This window comes from Monodon monoceros, unplaced genomic scaffold, assembly GCF_005190385.1.
Source record: "Monodon monoceros isolate NGI ecotype Baffin Bay Population unplaced genomic scaffold, NGI_Narwhal_1 Super_Scaffold_18, whole genome shotgun sequence".
Classification (NCBI taxonomy): domain Eukaryota; kingdom Metazoa; phylum Chordata; class Mammalia; order Artiodactyla; family Monodontidae; genus Monodon; species Monodon monoceros.
In genome coordinates, this window is record NW_021703774.1 from 818,078 (window position 1) to 838,791 (window position 20,714).

Sequence of the window (20,714 nt, forward strand, 5' to 3'; positions counted from 1 at the left end):
CTCAGGACGCCTGGCTGTGAAGCTGCACTCAGGCTCCGGCTGCGGAAGGGGTCCCGCGGGGCCCCTCGGCGCCCCAGGGTCTGCACGGAACCAGGAAGGACACCGCTGGGCGCAGAGCTGAGCGGCTGGGCACCGAGCAGGGCACGGGAGGCGTCTGGCCGGCCCCCGGTTCTCCGCGCCTGTAACAGCGGCCAGGAGCAGCCAGGAGCCAGCGCCCGCGTCCTCGCTTCCACGGTGCAGGGCGTGCTGGGAGGTCTGCGCCGCCCGCCCGGCAGCCAGCCACCAGGGAGACCCTGGATCTAGGAAAACGAAGATCCTGAAATACTTCTGTGCGACCTCCCCTTGCCGCACACCCCACCCCAAGTCGCTAACTGCCTAGATCCCCACGTGGAAATCAGAGCTTAGTGCCAGGTTCTGAACAGCCTCTACTACAGACCACACGGAGCCCGTCACCCAGGACCAGGGAGGGCAAGGCCCCGCGAGGCCCACGGATGGCGAGAGGCTGCAGAAAGAGCACTCCAGTGCGCGCTTATTAGCAGCAACGGTAAAGAGGAAGGGGTGGGCGGGACGCTGCACGGAGGGATGCGGCTCAAAGAGGCGGCCTCGGTGCCCTCTGTTTTGCACATGCTCCTGTGGGAACCCCACCTCCTCCAGCCCAGGCTCCTTAAGTACAGGGAGCCAGCGTCCTGCTCTGGGTCTCCCCCTAACCTGCTCCGAACAGAGAGCGGGACCTGGGAGAAGGGATTTCACAGTCACCAAGATACTTTTCACTTTAAAATATTTATTAAAATAATGATTAAACCTGAAAAAGGAATCACCAGAAATCAGCCCTTTGCAGGGTACTTCAAGAATCAGCAAAAAAAAAAAAAAGAAAAGAAAACAGAGAGTAAGGAAAATCCTTCCTGCTTTTCCCAAGACCCAGGCGGGGAGGGCAAAGCCTGCCGCCCACCCAGCCCAGAGAGTATGGAGGTTCCCGGTTGCACAACGGGTCCAGAGCCGTCCAGTCAGAGCAGAAGCCCAGAGTCCCAAACACCAAGCCCAGAGAACAGGTTACCCCATGGGGACCTGAACTTGGGAAGCTGATAAGAACTGGAATTGGCAGTCTGCAGACACAGAGGCCACAGTGGGAGCCTCTAGCTGCCCAGGGGCGCCACGATCTGCTGGACATAGTGGACCACGTTGCTGTGGAGGTGGGAGGCCGTGGCCGCGAAGGTCTCCTTGGCGAGGGTCTGGGCGGCCTCACTGCCCCCCATCATGGCGTGGTAGAGTGGGAGGGTGTACTTCTGCTTCCCCTGCAAGAGACGTGCGTGCTCGAGGCCCGTCAGCCTGCATGGTGGTCTGCAGCCCCCAGCCCCTGCCCTGGGCCCATCTGACAGCCTCGTGATCAGGGGCCAAAAGGGATATGGGTATCATTGCTGGAAAGAGAGGCTTCCCAGATACGAGGGCTTGTGTTCCAGAATCTTCTTGGCAGCCAAAGATCCATGCGGCTAGGGTTCGGTATTCACCCTCCTGGAGATGTCTACACTCAACAAAACCGAGTAGGGGGTTGGCACGTGGGAGACTCCAAACTTTCAGAGCTCTAAGTGGTCAGGCACCGAGGCAACAGCTCACGGCAAAGGCTGCAGAGCCTAAGCCTAAACCAGGGCCCCAGAAGGGCCGCCTGCAGCCAAGTAGAAGGAAACCCGCACCTTCACGTCAGCGCGAGACGGCCACACCTGACACCCAGAGGCTGGGAAGCCTTCAGGGGCTCGAGAACCTGCCAGCAGGTACCTGCCAACAGGTGAGGGAGTCTGCGCGTGGCTTGTCCACAGCCCGGCTCTGGAATCTTGTGGAATGGTTCATCCTGAGGGCCGTGGGCCCCTCCCCGGCAGGGCAGCGCTCCCGGTGACCTGGGTCCAGCAGGCCTCTGGACCCTCCCAGGCCACCGGCTTCCCCCAGAGGAGGAGCCTACAACCTCACCTTCACTCACCTGTCCTGGTCTCCGGCCTCTCCCGGAGACCAGCCCCGCCGTCGCATGACTGTCCCTGCCTCGGGTCAGTGCCGGCTGACCTGCAGGAGCTCCCGGGCCGGGGCTTCTCCCCCAGGGCGGCACCACAGCCTGCTCACAGGACCCCGCCAGGCCCTTCAGCCCTGCTCCCGAGAGGGCGGTCCGAGAGGCCCTGCCTGCCATGTGCGGAAGGGGCACAGGCAGGTGGCGGTCACCCACCTGGCTGTGCAGGAAGTCCCTCACTTTCCAGAAGTCCTCCTGGTGGTCGTTCTTGAGGACAATCTGGCCCCATCGCAGCCGTAGCTCCGCGTTCTGGGCATTCGAGATCTTTGGGTACGTCTCTCCAAGTTTCTTCACATTCCCTGGAGAAAAGAAACGGGTCATTAGTGACTTCGCCAGCACACCATGAGCTGGGGCGGCCATGTGTGTGCCCGAGGCCCTCCGAGGGCACCCGGAGGAACTTCAGGGAGGCTGCCGACCACCCGCTCTTCCTGCTTCTTCAGGCCCGAGGGGGTCACGCCTCGTCTTGACTTTGCTGTAATTCCCACGGCTCTTCCTCCAACCTTCCCTTAATACAGACTTCCTGTGGTCACCCCACTAAAGCCTGCGCACCTACCTCAGATATCCCACCGCCAACCTGCTAAACGTCAGCTTGCTCTGTTTTTCTGAGTTAACATCCCTTGGTGAATACTACTTCTGGCTGAGAAGCAACAAAGCATGTGTGCCGAAGAGCTGCGGCCCAGCAGGTCCAGACCCCAGCCCCACGTCTACTGGCTGTGGGATCTGTTTGTGCCTCGGGTTCGCTCCCCAGTCCCTGGGATCACAGAGCAGCGACGAGGATTAGACGGCGTCATAGCCGGGGGAGCTTGGAAGAATGACCTGCACAAGCTGAGGACTCCACGAGCGCCAGGCTTTACGATTTCCCGCCCCCCGGCACTCGTGCGGGCACCTGCATCCCTCCGCCGACGCGCTCCTTGCCCCGGGCTTCCGTCCACCCGCCCTCCCATGCCCCGCAACCCCCTGGGACGAGCGTCACAAGTCTGTCTCCCTCCAACCTTGAAGGAACAACCCACTTTTTCTCACCGGGAGGGAGAGGGGATTTCTGGAGGATCTTATCCAGGAAATAAACCAGCTGGTAGGTCTTCCAGGCAGAGGTGGACACGGCCTCAATGGCCCTCATGTCCAGCTCCTCGGCTGCCCACAGCTGAGCCAGCTCCTCAGCTGGCCTCATGAGGGAGTCCCCGGGGGAGAGGTCAGGGAGGTAGGGGGGCCAGCCCGGGGTGTTCAGCCAGCGATCAAATTCAAATCCTGTTTGGCAGAAGTAGAGAAGATACCGTCAGAATTCCCCAGCAGCACCACGGTCCGCCTGCCCAGGCAGTGCCCAAGACCTCGAGCCTCCGTCCATCCCAAGCTCTTCCCCCGACGATGGCACCACTGCCCCGCACGGTCATCCGCTCCACAGGGTCCCAGCCAGCGTGACGCCTAGACACTCTCTCATGGACCTGGCCGCCCCTTTCCACGTGAGCATGTTCTGTCCTGCAAATCAGCCGTAGAGCCACGTGCACAGACGCGGCCCAGCCCCCACGACCAGAACGGCCGTGCTGATGCCCCTGGGCTCCGGAGCCAGCTGCCTGGGGTCCTGCCCGGCCCCACCCCTCACTAGCTGGCAGGCAGCTGGCTGGACAGCGCCCAGCATGGAGCAGGAAGTGGGGACACATCTAACGAGCTGCCTGGCCCACGACGGGCCGTGCTCGCCCTCTCTTAGGAAGCAGGCCTCTCACGCGCTCCCCAGGCGGGGCCGCTGCCCCATTCCTGCCCTGGGAGCCCCTCGGGGCGGGGGCAGGCCTGGGCAGAGCTAAGGGTCTGACTACGTGTGTCCAGCGACGGGGAGACCAGAGGACAGAGAGGGGCAGAAGAGCGGAGTGGGGAAAGGGGGCCAGGGGGTGAGCGAGCTCCTCCTGTGAGATAGAGCCTGGGCCCCTGGGCCTGCCCCAAAACGCCGCCCCCAGGGGGCGCACCTCAGCTCCCCCCCCCCCAAGGCGTGGACCAGACCCCACCCTCCACGACCACCTGGAAGCGGTGGGCCGGCTCCTCTGCTCACCCGGGATGGAATCCACCCTCCTTCTCTTCAGCTCAGGGAAATAGTCCAAGAAGAATTCCAGAAAGTCATCAGCTAGGACACTTTGGAACTTAAACTCATCCACGTAGGCCTGTGAGGAGGAAGACACGGTCGGTCACCCAGAGCCCCCGGCAGCGGGGCCCCCGCTTGTCTCCCCTCACCTCAGAGCTGATGTACCTTGAGGAAATCGTCAAACTGGTCCTGGTCACCCACCAGGTGGGCCAGGTAGGAGACAAAGCAGAAGCCTTTCTCGTAGGGGGTCTCGTTGTAAGTATCGTCTGGGTCGACACCTGCAGAGAAAGCTCTGGATTCAAAGAGTAGCCACGGAAGAGACCGGAATTCAGCTTCCCAGGAACAGCAAGGCCACGAACGTTCCGGGTCCATCCTGGCCTCTCTCGAGGGACTTGAAGATGGACCCAGCGGGAGGACAAAGAAAGCAGGCTCGGGGATCACGGCTGCCCCTGCCCGGGGCGCTGTGCTCGGGGGGCCCTTCCACCCAACGCCTTCCCAGCCCCACGGGTCACCCACAGGCGCTGCGCCTGCCCAGACCGGGGCGGGGTGGGTTCTGTGCATGTTCTGGAGTAAACAGAACTGACTGCCCAACTACAGGAAGTTCATGGTCAGAGTCACAGGCATCGAGGAACACGCGCTTCAACTGCACAGAAAGGTTTAAGTTAGTCACACGTGGAACTGAAGAAAAATCTTAGGAAACAAAAACCCATGACCTCAGAGCAGTCACGAGCTTTCTGGTGCTGGGTCACGCCCTCGGTGAGGTGAGGGCGACCTCGCTCTAGAAACGCCGCGGGGCTGAGCTGACCATGGACCAGGGGCGGCAAAGGGACGAGTAAGTGACAGGGACCCAGACGCACAGAGCATCTCGGAGTCGCTCAGGAGCAGCCTGGGGGCTCCTCCCTCCCGAGGGGGGATCCAGGTGTGCCCAGCCCGACGGGGGCTGGGCGGCGGCCAGAGCAGCCCCCACCTGGCTCGATCTTCACGCGCAGCTTGTTCAGCGGGTGCTCCTCGCCCGTGACGTCCATGTGCTGCCGAAGCAGAGCCCGCCCGGTGGCGGCTTCCAAGCAGGTGTAGGCGGGTCCTGCGCGACAGGAAAGCGGCTGGCACCCCCCGCGGTGCCCACGAGGCCCCGAAAAGAGGACGGAGGCCCCAAGCCCAGGGGTGGCACTCCCCAGGCACGGCGGGGGCTGTGGACGGCTGACTCCTCAGCCTGCCCCGCCCACACCACCCCTCTGACAGTGAGTGACCTTTCCCTTAAGCATGTTGTTATCTGTGGAGACGGTAATTTGATCTCCCACGAAAATAGAATCTCTTCATCTGACTGTTGTCAGACAAGAGAAACTGTCACCCAAGATTCTTCTAGCATCTGAGTCTCCTTCTGGCTCTAAAGACGACTGAGGGAGGGAATCCCCTGGCGGTGCAGTGGTTAGGACTGCGCGCTTTCACTGCGGAAGGCCCGGGTTCAATCCCGGGTCGGGGAACGAAGATCCCACATGCCGTGGGAAAGAAAGAACAACTACTGAGGGGACAGGGTTGGGGAGGGCCCGGGTGTGTACCGGCCACCGCCGCCGCTCGCGAGATCCTCTGATCTGGGCCAGTGACACCCCCCCCCCCGCCCCCGCCAGCCTCAGCGCCCTCAGGCGCACGCACGGTGCACACGAACAGCTGCGTGCCAGAGTCCGAGCGGCCGGTACACTACTGCTTTACGTACTCTGGATGGAAGTGTAAACTTGGGAAGCAGGAGACAATGTATGCCAAACAAAACAAAAAGCCTTGAAAATGTTCAGGTCCTGAAATGATGTTTCTAGAAATTTGTCTTTACCGAAATCATCTGAGACGCACGTGAACCTATGTAAAGATGTCAGAATATTATTTCGTTTGAAAATTGAAAACAGCCTAACAACTGGAGGTTGACTGAATAAATTATGAAGCCTCCATACTCTGGAGCTGTAGAAGAAAATTTAATGACTTGGGAAAATGTTCAACTTTATTAAAAAAAAAAAGGCAGTTCTAAAACCATGTACAGTCTGATCACACACACACACACACACACACACGTAGAAAAATGTTTGAAAGGATAACCATCGATTACCTCTGAACAGTGAGATTACAGATAAGTATTTTTGTGTGTGCTTTTCCACTGGTGCCAAAATAGATTTTGATCAGAGAAATAATAAACATAACAAAAGCACCTGATACTCCATGGCTTTTCAACATGGAGATTGTGTTGATAATGTATTGCATTTTATTTTTTGGCTGTGCTACGTGGCTTACGGGATCTTAGTTCCCTGACCAGGGATCGAACCCATGGCCTCGGCAGTGAAAGCACGGAGTCCTAACCACTGGACCGCCAGGGAATTCCCGAGAATGTATTTGAAAAGCACAGCTGGGCTCAATTTGAGGGTCTGCCCTCACCTGCTAAGTGGCTGAGGGACATTTTCTATCCTCTCTGAGTCGCAGTGAACTCACACGTAAAATGGGAGTAAACAGTATCTCCATGCAGCCGCTGGGAAGGTGGTACGTGACAGATCTGGTACAAAACAGGTGTTCAGTACAAGGTGATGACGACAGTGATCTGACGACTCGCTCATTAAGCGAACTGGTACCTGGGCGACCAGCCCGGGCCACTCTCCCCCAGGCGAAGCACAGGGAAGCTTCAGCCCCAGCGGGAGGCACGTCCACCGCTAGTTCGTCCCGCCGTGTGTCATTGCCGAGACCCCCTCTGCCCCCAGCCCCTGCTGATGCGTGACGTGCAGTGAGGTGGGCGCAGTTCCTTACGTGTAACTTTGTCTCGAGTTGCCCTTCCTGGCTGTCACGGGCTCACTGCACTACCCCCTCCTCCCTTCACTCCCCAGAAGGAGCCTTGGGGGCCCAGGACCGGAGGCAGGTCCTCGGGGGCGGCTCACCAAACAGGACGGTGGAAATCCTCCTCTGGGCGTACATGGTGAAGCCTTCGTTCAGCCAGAACTCCCCCCAGTTGGCGTTGGTGACCAGGTTCCCAAACCAGCTGTGGGCGATCTCGTGGATGATGACGTCGGCCAAGGAGCGGTCCCCCGCCAGCAGGCAGGGGGTGACGAAGGTCAGGCAGGGGTTCTCCATCCCTCCAAATGGGAAGGATGGGGGCATGAAGAGCACGTCGTACCTGCCAGAGGCAGGCTGCCGTGAGGGGCCCAGCTGCATCCCGGCTACTGACGGGGGTGGCGGCACGGCACAGCGAGCCGGTCCTCAGCCCTGCCCCCGCGGGCCTCCCTCCCAGGCCCCTCACAGTGGGCACGCGCTTGACTCCATCACACCCAGCTCCCCAGAGGCCCACGTGGGTCACACAGACCTAATGGAGCCTCTTATCTAGGGGACCTCAAGTCTGAAGATGACAAAGAGAAAACAGGTACGGAGCTGCTTCCAGCAACAGGAAAGACAAGTCAGCCACGTCCCCGACAGCGCATCCCCACCTCCACCCCGGCAACTGCTGGCACGGGCACGCCTCTGTCTCCGCAATGCCTGCCCTCCCAGGCCCCTCCTTGGCCACAGTGGATGAGGCCTGGCTTATCTCCTCCCCCCTCCCCTACGTCCCCCGGATCAGAGCGGGGGAGGGGGGAGGGCCGGCTCACTGTAACAACAGAGACATGAGAGTCCACGTGATACCACACCTTCCCCAAACGTAGGGTCCGAAAAGCTTCTCTCCCGTTGCCAAGAACTCTTCTATGACCCCGTCATACTCCTCCTTGGCAGCTGCGATGAGGCAGGGCTCGGCCCACACCCAGCTCCTGGAGACAAGGGCGCAGAGAAGGCAGCACTGTGCTCAGAGGCCACAGCGGGACCCGTCCTGAAAGCACGTGCACCAACTGGGGGGGGCTGGGGGGGGGGCTCCTGCAGGCGACAGGCTCTCCCCCCGCCGAGCCTCAGTCCCCATCCGCAAGGTGCGCGGTAAGGAGACGAGATGGGTGTGAAGACCCTTCATACGGTGGCTCAGGTAGGAAATGCTGGTGTACCTCCGGAGAGATTAGAAAGGATTCTCACAATCGAATCTTTAGAATTGAAAGAAACGTTAGAGATAAACCAATTCACATTAACAGAAAAGTGGTAACTGTCTTCACTCTTCGGACAGGCAGGCGGATCTACTTGCTTTTAAATGGTCTAGCAAAAACCCCACAGATCCACACGAAAGCAAACCTAGTGCGGCAACATGGATGGGCAGACAGGTGTTCAGTGCACCATTCCTTCCATTTCCCGCAGGAATTTCCAATTATGAAATTTTCACAGTAAAGAGATGAGGAAACAGAGGTAAGGGGGGAAAAATCAAGAAGATCCAGTGCGAAGGAAGCCAAGGCTGAAAGGGGGTGGGAGGGACCGAGACCATTCTCGGGGTTCAAGGATGAGCTGACCCCAAGTTCAGGGGCCCTGCAGCCGAAGGCTGTGTCGAGGCCCCTCAACGCTCCACAGAGCGTTCCCTACACGGACATCCTCAGTCGAGGGACAGACGGCCAAGTGGGTGGGTGCAAGGCCAGGACAAAGAGAGCTTCCTTTCGGCAGAACGTCGGGGACTGTTCTAGCAGGAGGGGGAGCGGGGCGACCCGCGTCGGGGGTCCCAGCAGCAAAAGCAGGAGCCTCGTAGCGGCGAGGAACCACCGGGGTCTGGGGTGACCAGAGTCCAAGGTCTGATGGGGGTAGGTTGGGGGTGGGAGAGGCCCCAAGCTCGGGGCACAAAGGGCTTCAGATGCCACGTGACACAGCTGCCCCTGCAGAGCGCAGGGGGCGACACCATCAGACTGTGTCTAGGGAGCTGTGGACACAGGAAACATGCTCAATACTAGGGGGCGTGAGCTTTCCCAGGCACAGCCGGGGGCGAGGACCGAACCTGGGGCACCTGCGCCCAGGGCAGCCAGACCCACGAGGAGCCCAGCGAGGACCGGCCAGGAGGGCCCGGGATCGGGAAGTGGAGGCCAAGGGCACGTCCTCGAGTTCCTGCACCTTCCACGCTGAGCAACGGCCTCTTACCTCAGGAGCTTCAGCGAATTTAGGGGACTGGACTCCAGGGGTGGAGAGGAAAGAGCCAGTTGGCCAGTTGGGGGTGGAGGCCGCAGGTCTGAAGACGGGACTAGACGATGAATCAAAGCCCAGAGGATGGGGGTGGGGGTGAGTCAACGGGTCAGGTGAAGACTGGCTTTAACAAAGAAAGGACCTGTCGTCGGGGTCCAGACGGACGAATCGGGGGATGAGAGCAGACGGAGGGACCTTGGACGTGCAGGACACAATCGTACCCGACAGACCAAACATCTCCACAAAGCAGAGCCAAGACCCTGTGCTTGGAGGGAGGGGCCGGCGTCTGAAAGGAAAACTGGAGAGACGGTTTAAGGGGCGCGAGATGCAAAGGTGAGTGAAAGACGGCTGAGCGCACGGAAACCTCTCAAACGCCTGCATCACCTTTTCTCTCGTTCCAGCATCTCACCAAGAAACCAGAAATGTGAACGGGTACCACGCACAGCTTCATTACTTTCTCTGTCTCTCAAAAGAGAGAGACGCTGAGTGGAGAAAGGTGCTGAGTGGAGAAAGGTGCTGAGTGGAGAAAGGTGCTGAGTGGAGAAAGGGGATGGCAGGAGCCCGGGGCAGATGGGCGGCAGCAGGACACGCCGGGCCTGGGGTGTGGGCGAGAGATGACCAGTCACCACCCAGGCAGGAGAGAAGTCTTGGGAGAGGCTGCCGCCCGGGAGCAAGCACCGCCCTGAAGGGCGAGGCGCAGGCACAGCGGGACGTGGTAGGAGTGAGGCCCCCAGAGGGCGAAGGTCAGCAGGAGGGGCAGAGAATGAAGGCCTACATGCAGCTGGAAGTTTCTGATCCCGCCTGGTTCACAGCGATACCCGAGTCCAGGCCTGGGATGCAGGGTGCGGCCGTGAGTGGGAATGGGGGTCGGGCAGGGGGTGTGGGGAGAAGGCAGAGGAGGTAGAGAAGCCCTCAGGCCACCCTCAACCCAGGAGAAACCCACATGGAGAAAAAGGGCACCGGGCTGAGAATAAGACCCCAGCACAGAGTCCAAGTCCCCAGGCACTACTCTGAGCTGCTCCATCACCAGCCAGGGCACCACAGCTAACGAAGACCTTCAGCCCTGTCCTTAGCGACAACGGGCTAGGCCGCGGACGCCCACGACATTTCCGCCAGCACACAGATTTCTGTCAAAGAAACCAGGATGCTCTCAGTCAAGCTGGAATCTCTTCACCAGGATTCTAGGGGCAAAAAGCACGGGATCTGCAACAGAAACCCTTGCCTCTAAAATCCAGTTCTACCAACCACGTGACTGCACAAGGCTCTTTACCAAAGCCACAGTTTCTCAACTGCAAACTGGAGACAGCAATACGTCCCTCAGTGTTGCCTGTAAGGGTTAGAAGGGACCGTACATAAAGGGGCCCCTGGGGATGTCCACCAGTCTCTCCTGCCCAGGGTCTTCCCCCTGAGGTAACGGGGACTAGATGGAAGACCCTCCTGCGCGGCAGACTCCCTCAAGACAGACCCTCCGACATGACCCAGGAGGCAAGGACTGTCCACCTGACGGGGGACTGGAGTAAGTCATCAGCACCAGTAAAACGGGTTCTGTCACCTGGATTAACGTACTGTGTCGTCACTTCAGTACAGAGGGTTGAAAAAACCTCCGTGATCCAGTGTATTTAGAATAGACTGTTCTCTCATTTCCCCTTCGTAGCTCCTACTCCTACTAACAGAACCTCAGCAAGAGTAAACATCCTAAAAGATGTTCCTCCCCTTGTCTGTTTTCCACGCTCGCAGGTCACCTACTGCCCCGTCCACCAGGAAGGGACCCCACGTCTCTCAGGGCTGGCGCTCTCCTGAGCGCGTGGCGGGAAGCAGACGCCAGCGGGGCCCCGCCCATCTCTCCTCTGATCTCACGGCGTGGCGGGAAGCAGATGCCAGCGGGGCCCCGCCCATCTCTCCCTCTGATCTCACGGCCCTGGCGCCACTGCTGACCCCAGTTGCGAAGCCCGAGGCGTGTAGCCAATCCAGCACCTCCAGGGGCTGAGGGCCCGGCAGAGAGAAGGACAGCAACAGGGCCAGGAAGAGCCACGGCTTCACATCCAAACCGACCCTCTCACTTCAGGACTATGCTACGCTGGTGGGTAAGATGACAGCCAGGAAAAACCTGTGCTCCTGGTCAAATTTCTTTTTCAGGAAACCGCACAAAATCCTTATTTATCTCCACTAAACCCATCTCACTTCACGGAGGCCCCTCTGCCAACACAGGTCCAGGCCTCTGCGTCTGGAGCAGACAGACAGGCGGCTTCCCCGGGCCGCTCCAGAGGGAGACAGAGAGATCAAGGCCGTACATTTCCAGGACTCAAGCGCCAGAGAGAATGGGGAGATTTGCTACAAAGATAAAAAAGCAACTATAGTAGCAAGAAGGTAATTTAGACCTTAAAGATGCTAATAAAGATCATCTTCTAAAACTCCCACCTAAAACTCCCTCTAAAGCTCCCACCTCCCTCTGAAGGTGGCCCAGGACCGCAGCCACTGCCGGACCGACGGTCTCAGCGCAGACACGGGAGGAAGGCAGGAGGGAGGGGGAGGAAAGGGCACATCCTCTGGCCATTCAGGCCGCACCCTGTCCCGCAGAAAGGTCCTGGGCTCGGGAGGCTCCGACGTGACCCCAAGGGCCACCCCAGGAGGTCCGCTCGCTGTTCAGAGGCCTCCGTGCTCAGAGGCCGGTTCACTCTTGCCTGCGGGGTCTCGGTCTCCTACCTGGGTCCAACTTCAGCCGAAACCAGATCTCCGATGGCCAAAGCTATCAGATAGGACGGGATGGGCTGACACATCCGGAAGAAGAACTTATTTGGCCCTCTCTTCTCCGAGGTGTTGGCACTCATCACAGCTGTGAAGCCATCTGGGACCTGACAAGAGAGAAGGCTCAGGAGATTTCGCCTGGACAGAGTCTGCCCTTGATCAGCTAGAAGGGCGGCATGGCCAGCACCCTGCGTGGTGATGACAGAGGCCTGGGGTCCACCTTGGGAAGCACAGAAGCTTCAACAAACTGAACTTGTGCCAAACTGATGGGATTTAGCACAGATCAAATTTCTGCAGGTGGAGGAGTTTTTCAGAGGTACCCCCCAATGGAGGTAGTAATCTACCACCTGAAACATGACCTGATAGAAATGAACTTTTCAGTCCCAAGGGCAGGTACATTTGCTCTCAGCCTGCTTCACCTCAATAAGAGCGGAGTACGTGCACTTCACCGCGGGAGTGTCGAAGCAGGGGAAGAAGGACCGGTTCAGGACAGCCTGGCCCTGCGTGTAGACGAACGGCTTCCTCTTTCCTGCTGTCTGCTCCGGAGACAACCAGCAAACCTAAGAGGAGGCAAGACCCTTTGGGAACTGACATCCTGCATGAGCACAGCGCGGCCGGGCGGAGCTGGCAGGAGGGGGGGCTTGAGGTGACCCTCGGGATCCTCCGCCCGCCAGTCCAGCTCAGACTGTGACGCTCTCTCCCCCTGTGTATTTAATCCCCCTGGAGTCCAGGCCGAGGTCTGACGTCCACTTCCCAGGGTGGACAACACCAAAGGGCCACTCCTCAGTGTGTCCCATGGGCCGTCTCAAGCATTCCTGGGGTGGCCTCCGACCCCCTGGTCCTGCCTCCCTACTCTGTCCCCCCCGCTGTAGTAACTTCTCACCAAAAAACAAATACTGAAGAAGCTGTTCTTGAACTTGTGATAAAAGACACAGAAAAGCAGAAGATAATAGCAAGGAGTCTGATTAGTGCGTGTTCTCCATCCCTCCAATCTACCCTTTCAGAATAAACGTGTTTTACATTATAGGCATTGGCTATGATTCTTGTCTTCTGTCAGCCCTTAATCAAGAGCACATTTGAACGATTTTTACAAACCCAAATCCTGCCCACAGCGAAGAGAAGTTCACCTGTAACACAGATGCCACCGCAGGGGGTGAGGAGGGTGTGTGTCAGCACCGCACACCACGGAGAGGTTAGAACAGGGTCAGGTGACTCCAGGAGGGTTTCATAGGGGAAGCAAAACTCCCTGGCTGGACCTTCAAAAGTGGGCAGGATTTAGACGGCAGGAAGGAAGGGAGGAGAGTCCCTCCAGGAGGTGGGCAGCAGCGTGAGGACGGTGCGGGGGAGTGCAGCTTCCGGCAGAGGTGGGCACCCACCCGGCAGCTGTGATGAAGGGCTTTGAGACCAATTTCCTCCCCCCTGGGAACGACACTCAAGGACGAGAACATTCCCTGAGGTGTCTCTTGTTCTTTTTTAAATTAATTGTTAATTAATTTGGCTGCGTGGGGTCTTAGTTGCGGCACGCGGGCTTCCCTCTAGTTGTGGTGCATGGGCTTAGTTGCCCCGCGGCATGTGGGATCTCAGTTCCCCGACCAGGGATGGAACCCACGTCCCCTGCACTGGAAGGCACATTCGTAACTACCGGACCACCAGGGAAGTCCTGAGACCAATTTTTAAGAGGCACAAGGGAGACACAATGGGTTGCTGGGGTTTTCTTTGCTTGAGAATGTGTGCGTGCGTGCGTGTGTGTGTGTGTGTGTGTGTGTGTGTGTGTGATGAGTCTCGTTCCAGAGTCCAGTACAGACGGAAGCAGGGGAGAGAGAGGAACGTCCTGGTGCAGAAACCCAACAAGCTCTGCCTCAGCCCGGAGACCGGAGGTACATTTGCACAGCAAATAAATGTACCGGAGGTATATTTGCACAGCAGCCATAAATCCTGTCAATACTGTTGCCCTCAATACGACGTTACAAAAATGACACCTTATCTCTGTGAACTTCTGCTCAGTTTTGCTGCGAAACCGGAACTGTTCTAAAAAATAGTCTATGAAAAACAAACAAACCCCCATAACCCCAGTCTAATCGTGAGAAAAACAACAGACAAATTCCAATAGAGGGTATCACACTCCTCCAAACTATCACGGTCACCACAACAGGAACATCTGAGAAACTGTCACAGCCAAGAGGAGCCAAAGGAGACGTGACAGCGGAACACACAGTGGATTTCTGGATGGGACCCTGGAGCAGAAAAAGACACATTAAAAACTAAGGTTGTGGACTTCCCTGGCGGTCCAGTTGTTATAACTCCGTGCGTCCGCTGCAGGGGGCAAGGGTTCCATCCCTGGTTGGGGACCTATGATCCCACATGGCATGCCGTGCGGCCAAAAAAATAAAATGAAATAAATTAAAAAAAAAAAAAAACTAAGGTTGCTGTACACCTGAAACTTACACAACATTGTAAATCAACTATACTCCAATATAAAATAAAAATTTTAAAAACACTAATAATACCTTTACATGAAAGTTGCTCAGTAAATATCAGTTATTATTTTTAAAAAAACTAAGGAAATCTGGAAAAACTGTGGATCCCAGTTTATAATAAAGTTATCAATACTGCCCCATTAACTGGAACAAATGTATCCCACTTGTAAAACACCAGTAAAGGGTAAACAGTGTGTGTGTGGAAGCGGCTCATGGAGACTCTGTACGATCTGCTCAGTTTTCCTGGTAATCTAGACACCTATCTATCTATCTATTTAGGCTGCGCCAGGTCTTAGTTGCGGCACGCAGGATCTTCATTGTGGCATGCGGGATCTTTACTTGCGGCATGCAGGTGGGATCCAGTTCCCTGACCAGGGATCGAACCCGGGCCGCCTGCATTGGCCACTGGACCACCAGGGAAGTCCTCTACACAGCTTTTTAAAAAATAAAACCTATTAATGAAAGCAACTGTAATGAGTTGGCAGTGAGAGGTACCAGGCACCGTATTAGGACTTTACATAAAGACAACTCACGTAGCTATTGTGAGGCTTAGCTCAATAAACACTGACTATCATCCCCTCAACCACAATTCCTTCTCGTCATCTTTGCTTGAGTTTTCTTTGGTTCTCGGCTTTGTTTTATTGACATGAAGAGAAGAAAATGAAGGAGGCTGGCAGGACACACACTATAGAGTCCAAGTCAGAGAGATGCTGCAACCCACGGTGTCCAAGGTGAGAGCCCTCCCTGGGACGGTGGCAATGAGAGGAAGGAACAGGCACAGTGCCACCAGTGGAGCCTTCACAGGGCAAAGGACAGTTCTTCGTCAAGCGTGTATCTCTGCCACCACGTCTTAAATAAAAGCTATTTAGTTCCGATATTTAATTTGGGGTGCCACTTTTGTTAGGCACACCCAGGAGGGCCTGATTTTTCCACTCATCCTATTTAATTTCTGCCCCAAACCAGGAACCAAAATATACTAGAGCAACCAAACACATTTCCCGATGGCATGTTATCCCTAGAGGTCCCTGGGTTTCTCCTCTGCCTTAGAGGTCAGTCTACATTGCTTTGGACTTTAATTTTTTAAACAAGTTCTATCTTAAGGTTCATTTACTTCCCGAATGGTGAAAGATGGAAACAACTGCCCTTGGAGCGAGCTGCAACAGCAAAAGGGGAAGTGCAACCAAAATAAGCAAGCTTCCATGGTAGGCAGGCAGCCAGCTGAGACCTGTAGCACACCCCATCCAAGAAAGGACTGGCAGCCACGCCCGGACATTCACGGATGTGGACACATGACCTTCCCCTTTCTGATCGCCAACATTTGCCGCCCCCCGCCCCCCAGTTAAGATTTGAGTCAACCAACAGTGAGAAAGCCAAGTTATTACAAAGGCTGCTACACCCTAATTCTGGTGCTCACTTTTACTCAGACTTTTTTGTTCATCAAATCCAGGACTTCGCAGGAGGAAACACTACTAACTGCCCAGTTTCGAGCTGTTCCAGCCCGAGGCATTAGGAGGGCACCTGGAACAAAGGACTGAGTCAGCAGCGGGTAACCAGCCAGCACTGTCAGGCCGCCCTAGAGGACAGCGGAGCAGCTCATCACCAGGGCCCAGCCTAGGCCGAGCGCAGCGACAACCCTAAGTTCTGTTCGTGAACCGTCTGCTGCCCAGCCTGGAGGAGGTGACCTCCTCGGGCAGACGTGGACTAGAGACAGCGGTGCCGTGGGAGGCAAGGGTGGGGGGAGCATCTGGATGAGGATGGGGCGGAGGGATGGGAGGGGAGGTGGGAGGGGATGAGGGGGGCGCATCTGCACGAGGAGGGGCGGGAGGAGGGGCGGGAGGAGGGGCCGGCGCGGGGCTGGGGCACTCACCCCGGGTCCTTCGCCGACGCGGTAGGTGAGCTGCACCCGCAGGCGCTCGCCGGCGATGCAGGGCTGCGGGAAGCGCACGCACAGGGCCTGGCCGTAGTGCGAGAAGGGCCGCGTGCACACCGGCACCGGCTCCGGCTCCGGCTCCGGCTGCCCCGCGTCCGGCCGCTCCCGCCGCAGAGCCGCCGCCGTCACCTCCACGCACGGGTGCGAGTCCAGCCGCAGCTCCGCGGCGCCGCCGGGCTCCAGGCAGCGCAAGTCCAGCACCGCCGAGCCGCTCAGCCCGCGGCAGCCCGGGCCCGGCCCCGGAGGCCCGAACTCGGCCCGCAGGTCCAAGTGCAGGTGCAGCAGCTCGAAGGCGCGGAAGTTGGAGGCGGACGCCACGTCCTCGGCCTGCGCTGAGTGCAGCACCCGCCCGCCGGCCCCACGCCCGCTGCCCGCCATGGCCCCGCGCCGCCGCTGGACCGGGCCGCCGCAGGCCCCGCCCCGCCGCGCAGGCCCCGCCCCGCCGCTTGTCGTGGTCCCCGGAGCTTCTGCAGCTCACCCGAGTGGGCCCCAACAGGCAGCGCTGGGCTCGCCCCGGCACTCAGCATGGCCACGCCCCAAAGCTCAGACTACGCCCCGCCGTTCGCCATGGCCCCCGTGCACTGGTGCAGGCCCCGCTCCTCAGACCACGCCCGGAACCGGCATGACCAAGCCACAAAGCTCAGACCACGCCCCGCAGCGCTGACCACGCCCCGCCGATTGCCAAGGCCCCGGTACAGCCGCACCCGGACCCTGCCGCCGGCCCCGCCCCACCGTGCAGACCCCGCCCCGGAACGCGGCCGGGCCACGCCTCTCTTCTTGACTTTCCCCCACTCCCAGCTCTGCACCGGCGTCTCAGGACTTCCGACAGGCGTGCGGGTGGGGGTGGGGGGGTACAATTTGATCCACCTTGGCCCGAATTCATCCCACTGGGATGTTCCCCAGTCCCTTCTCTACTGAGGTTTCCCGTGTCCTACTCCTCCAGGCAGGCCGCACTGAGCACGATTGCAAGGGTCCGGGTTGGAGGTCGCAAGCTCGACGCTCGCCCAATTATTAGGGCCGTGTCATCCTGGGCCGTGTCAAACCTCCCCCAAGAAAGGGGACTCTTTCCGAGTCTCCCTGTGTACCTGTAAAACAGAAGGAATTATAGCATCTCTCGAGCTAGCTGTGAGAGCTCAATCGGAAACAGCACGGGATACCACGCCGATGGGGGTCCTCCCGGGACTCCGGGCGCGCGAGTCCTTTGTCCTTCCGCCAAGGGATGGGGAGAGGCACTGCACCTTTAAGGCTGGGCGTCTGCTGTGCCGCTTGTCCCCCACTCCTGAATGGGACAGCTCTTTGAGCCAGGTACACACAATTCCTGCTGTGTTTCTCTCCTGTACCAGCGGTTGCAGTAGCCCTTCTGTGACTAGGAGCCACTGGACGGTGAGATTTTTATGGATCAGCTAGGAAATGAAATTTTAAGAGACAATGTAGGGAGTTTTTCATAAAAGGAAATAGTATCCTAGTATGTTCTTCCTAGTTTTACACTGTTAAAATACATTTTATTTCATGAAATGCTTATAGTATATATTTTTTAATTCCATATAAGGTCAATGTTAGTTTTTTTTTTTTTTTTTTTTAACTTACTGGCTAGTGAAATCCAACAACTTTGGAAAACCACTTTTCCGTGGCATTGAGCACAGTACTTGGTACTTACTAGTCATTCAATATAGCTACCCTCAAATTATTCGTTCCCTTACGCAATGCGGTTCTGTTGAGCATCTGCATACACCAGCCACTGGGCTGGGTGCTGCGGATACACCCGAAGCAAGCCTGGCACCGCCCCTGTCCTGGTGGTGCTCACGGGCCAGCTCACAACTTAACCTAGAGACAAGGACAAAGGTCACGACAACTCCATGTGCTGTGCTGTGACCTGGGAAGAACAAGATGCTACGGGAAGCAAGGAGAGACACCGGGCCTGATGTTTCCAGGTAAGTGTTGCTGGAGGAGGAGGGCCTTTTATCCTTTTTTTTTTTTCATAAATTTATTTATTTATTTATTTTTGGCTGTGTGGGGTCTTCACTGCTGCGTGCGGGCTTTCTCTAGTTGCGGCGAGCAGGGGCTACTCTTTGTTGCCATGCGCGGGCTTCTCATTGCGGTGGCTTCTCTTGTTGCGGAGCACGGGCTCTAGGCGCGGGCTTCAGTAGTTGTGGCACACGGGGCTTAGTTGCTCCACGGCATGTGGGATCTTCCCGGACCAGGGCTCGAACCCGTGTCCCCTGCATTGGCAGGCACATTCTTAATCACTGCACCACCAAGGAAGTCCTGAGGGCCTTTTATCCTTGGCTGTAGAGTCAAACGTTTGTGGAACTATGCTGTTTCTCCTTTCAGCGTTAACTTCTCCCTGGGGATAAGAGCAGTCTCATCCCATCCATTCTCCTTCCTTCCTTCCTTTTCTCCTTCTCTCACTTTTGAATGCTTAGAATGCAACGTATCTTGGACATTTTGAAATAATGGCTGAAAATCTTCTAGAATTGATTAAAGTGTGATTCTAAGGATTTAAAAGTTACAACAAATTGCAAGCAAAAATATAAAAATAAACCTACTCCTAGACATGTTTTAGTTAAACTGAGGAAGACCAAGACATACAGGTCTTAAGAAGACCCAAAGAAAAAAAGACAGGTTACTTATAAAAAAATGACAAATGGAAATTGGACCAAGGGCAGACCTCTCATTAGCAACGAGAGGCCAGAAGGCATTATCTTCAAAACACTGAGAAAAACCCTGTCAACTTAGAACTGTACCCGACTATCGTCCAAGAAGGAAGGCAAGTAAATTTTCTGATGACAAAAATTCAGTGTTCACCATCAACAGACTCCTACTAAAGAACTTCTAAAGGAATTACTTCAAGAAGGAAAATGAGATGAAAAAAGGAATGGTGAGCAAAAAAAGTGAGAGAATTTAAACACTGTATAAAGCAACAATAATAAATATATATTAATCATGTTTGCATGAGGGAATCAGAATAAAATGAAAATATTAGACTAAATGTATATAAGAAGAGGGGGTGATTGAAGTTGAAGCATTCTAAACTCCCTGGATTATCAGGAGAGGGAGAGGGATAAATGTGAGATTTTTTTCTTAGGTATGTGTTTTAAGATTTTAAAGAAAATCACTTATGGACTATAAAATGAATATAACTCACAAGCCAACAAATGGGAAAATATGTAGTATGATTTTTAAAAATCAAGGAAGAAAAGGAAATGAGCTGGACAGGACAGTACTCACCCCAGGCTGGAGGAAGCAGAGCTCATAAATACCCAGACGTAAACTACTTATCAGTGTTCTAGCTCACACATTGGGGATGCACCTAACAGTATGGCCTCGAACTACAGGAAGTAGAAGGTAACAGAATTACAAGGGAAATGGGCAAGTCCGCCAACAGAGAGGCTTACGTACCTCTCCCAGTCATTAACAGATCACACAGACAAAAGTCATACAGACATAAAAGATGTGTACAAAAATGTCACAATCTTGACCTAATCAACACACACCAAACTGTGCACCTAACAATCAGAGAAAACACACAAAACCATAGATAGGCCATGAAAAACTCCCAACAAATAAAAGAATCGATGGCACACAGAACAACATTCCTTTAACCGCAATGTAATTAAGTTAAAAGCAACGTTGGGAGCCAATTCTCCACGGATCACGTGCACTTCTGCACATCTTGCAAAAATGAGCCGCTGAGTGTCCTTTGTTCTGGACCATCTGGTCGAGGATGCTTGCATAGAGAGCCACTCTGAAAGACAGATGGTGACTTCCTCTGGAGCAAAGGGTGAATCTGCTTATCATAATGGTTCTCAACCAGGGCCGGTTTTGCCCACTAGGAGATATTCGACAACATCTAGAGACACATTTGGTGGCTACAACTGGGAGAGGAGGTGCTGCTGGCATCCAGTGGGCAGAGGCCAGAGATCCTACATCCTACATTGCACAGGACAGGTCCCCACAACTGATTATCCAGCCCCAAACGTCCACAGTGGTAAGGCTGGTAAACTGGCTTACACCTTTCCAAGACAGAGACGGGGTCTTGCTTTGGAGCAAAGGGAAGTCACGCTATCTAGTATGATAAAGGTAATGTCTCCCTCAGAGGCAAAAGCAGGAATGCTACTGCCCACTATAAAAGCTCAGGGCATAAAGAGCTTTTTATAAAAGCTCCTCTCCTATCATGCCACCCACTACATCCCTAGGCATCCATCTGGATCCACCCATATAATCCTACCCCATAAGAAATGTTAGAGGACGCTCCTGAGACAGGACTATGATACCAGAGAGGAACTTGGGTCCACACAGAGAAAAGAAGGAGTGCTAGAAATGGAATCAGTTTAGATAAAATAAATCTTTTTATTTTTAATTGCTCTAAAACAGAGGTCAGCAATTTTTCTTCTCTAAAGGGCAAAC

General features: G+C 55.9%; 1 protein-coding gene across 2 annotated transcripts; it reads right to left on the bottom strand.

The window, feature by feature from the left end:
* Positions 1–771: 771 nt before the first annotated feature.
* RNPEP (arginyl aminopeptidase) lies at positions 772–16,728 on the bottom strand. Of its 2 annotated transcripts, none has more exons than XM_029229705.1 (11): positions 16,245–16,728; positions 12,320–12,460; positions 11,859–12,007; positions 7,766–7,882; positions 7,025–7,260; positions 5,086–5,199; positions 4,284–4,396; positions 4,089–4,197; positions 3,071–3,295; positions 2,207–2,349; positions 772–1,292 (listed from the first exon to the last, which is right to left on the bottom strand). In XM_029229705.1, the coding sequence occupies exons 1-11, from the start codon at positions 16,683–16,685 to the stop codon at positions 1,134–1,136; spliced, it is 1,947 nt and encodes a 648-aa protein (XP_029085538.1). In that variant the 5' UTR covers positions 16,686–16,728; the 3' UTR covers positions 772–1,133. The 2 variants fall into 2 exon arrangements, with proteins under 2 accessions (XP_029085538.1, XP_029085539.1); XM_029229706.1 differs by lacking the exon at positions 16,245–16,728 and adding an exon at positions 15,792–16,008 and having other exon boundaries at positions 786–1,292.
* Between the last annotated feature and the right edge of the window lie 3,986 nt (positions 16,729–20,714).

What these genes read in the sequence shown, in the direction of transcription:
- RNPEP (XM_029229705.1), bottom strand. Translation starts at nt 16,685, where the DNA reads ATGGCGGGCAGCGGGCGTGGGGCCGGCGGGCGGGTGCTGCACTCAGCG. An exon ending in GGACCCTACGTTTGGGGAAG is followed by an intron (nt 7,261 to 7,765) that starts GTGTGGTATCAC and finishes TGCCTCTGGCAG; the next exon opens with GTACGACGTGCTCTTCATGC. An exon ending in GGGACTTCCTGCACAGCCAG is followed by an intron (nt 1,293 to 2,206) that starts GTGGGTGACCGC and finishes CGTCTCTTGCAG; the next exon opens with GGGAAGCAGAAGTACACCCT.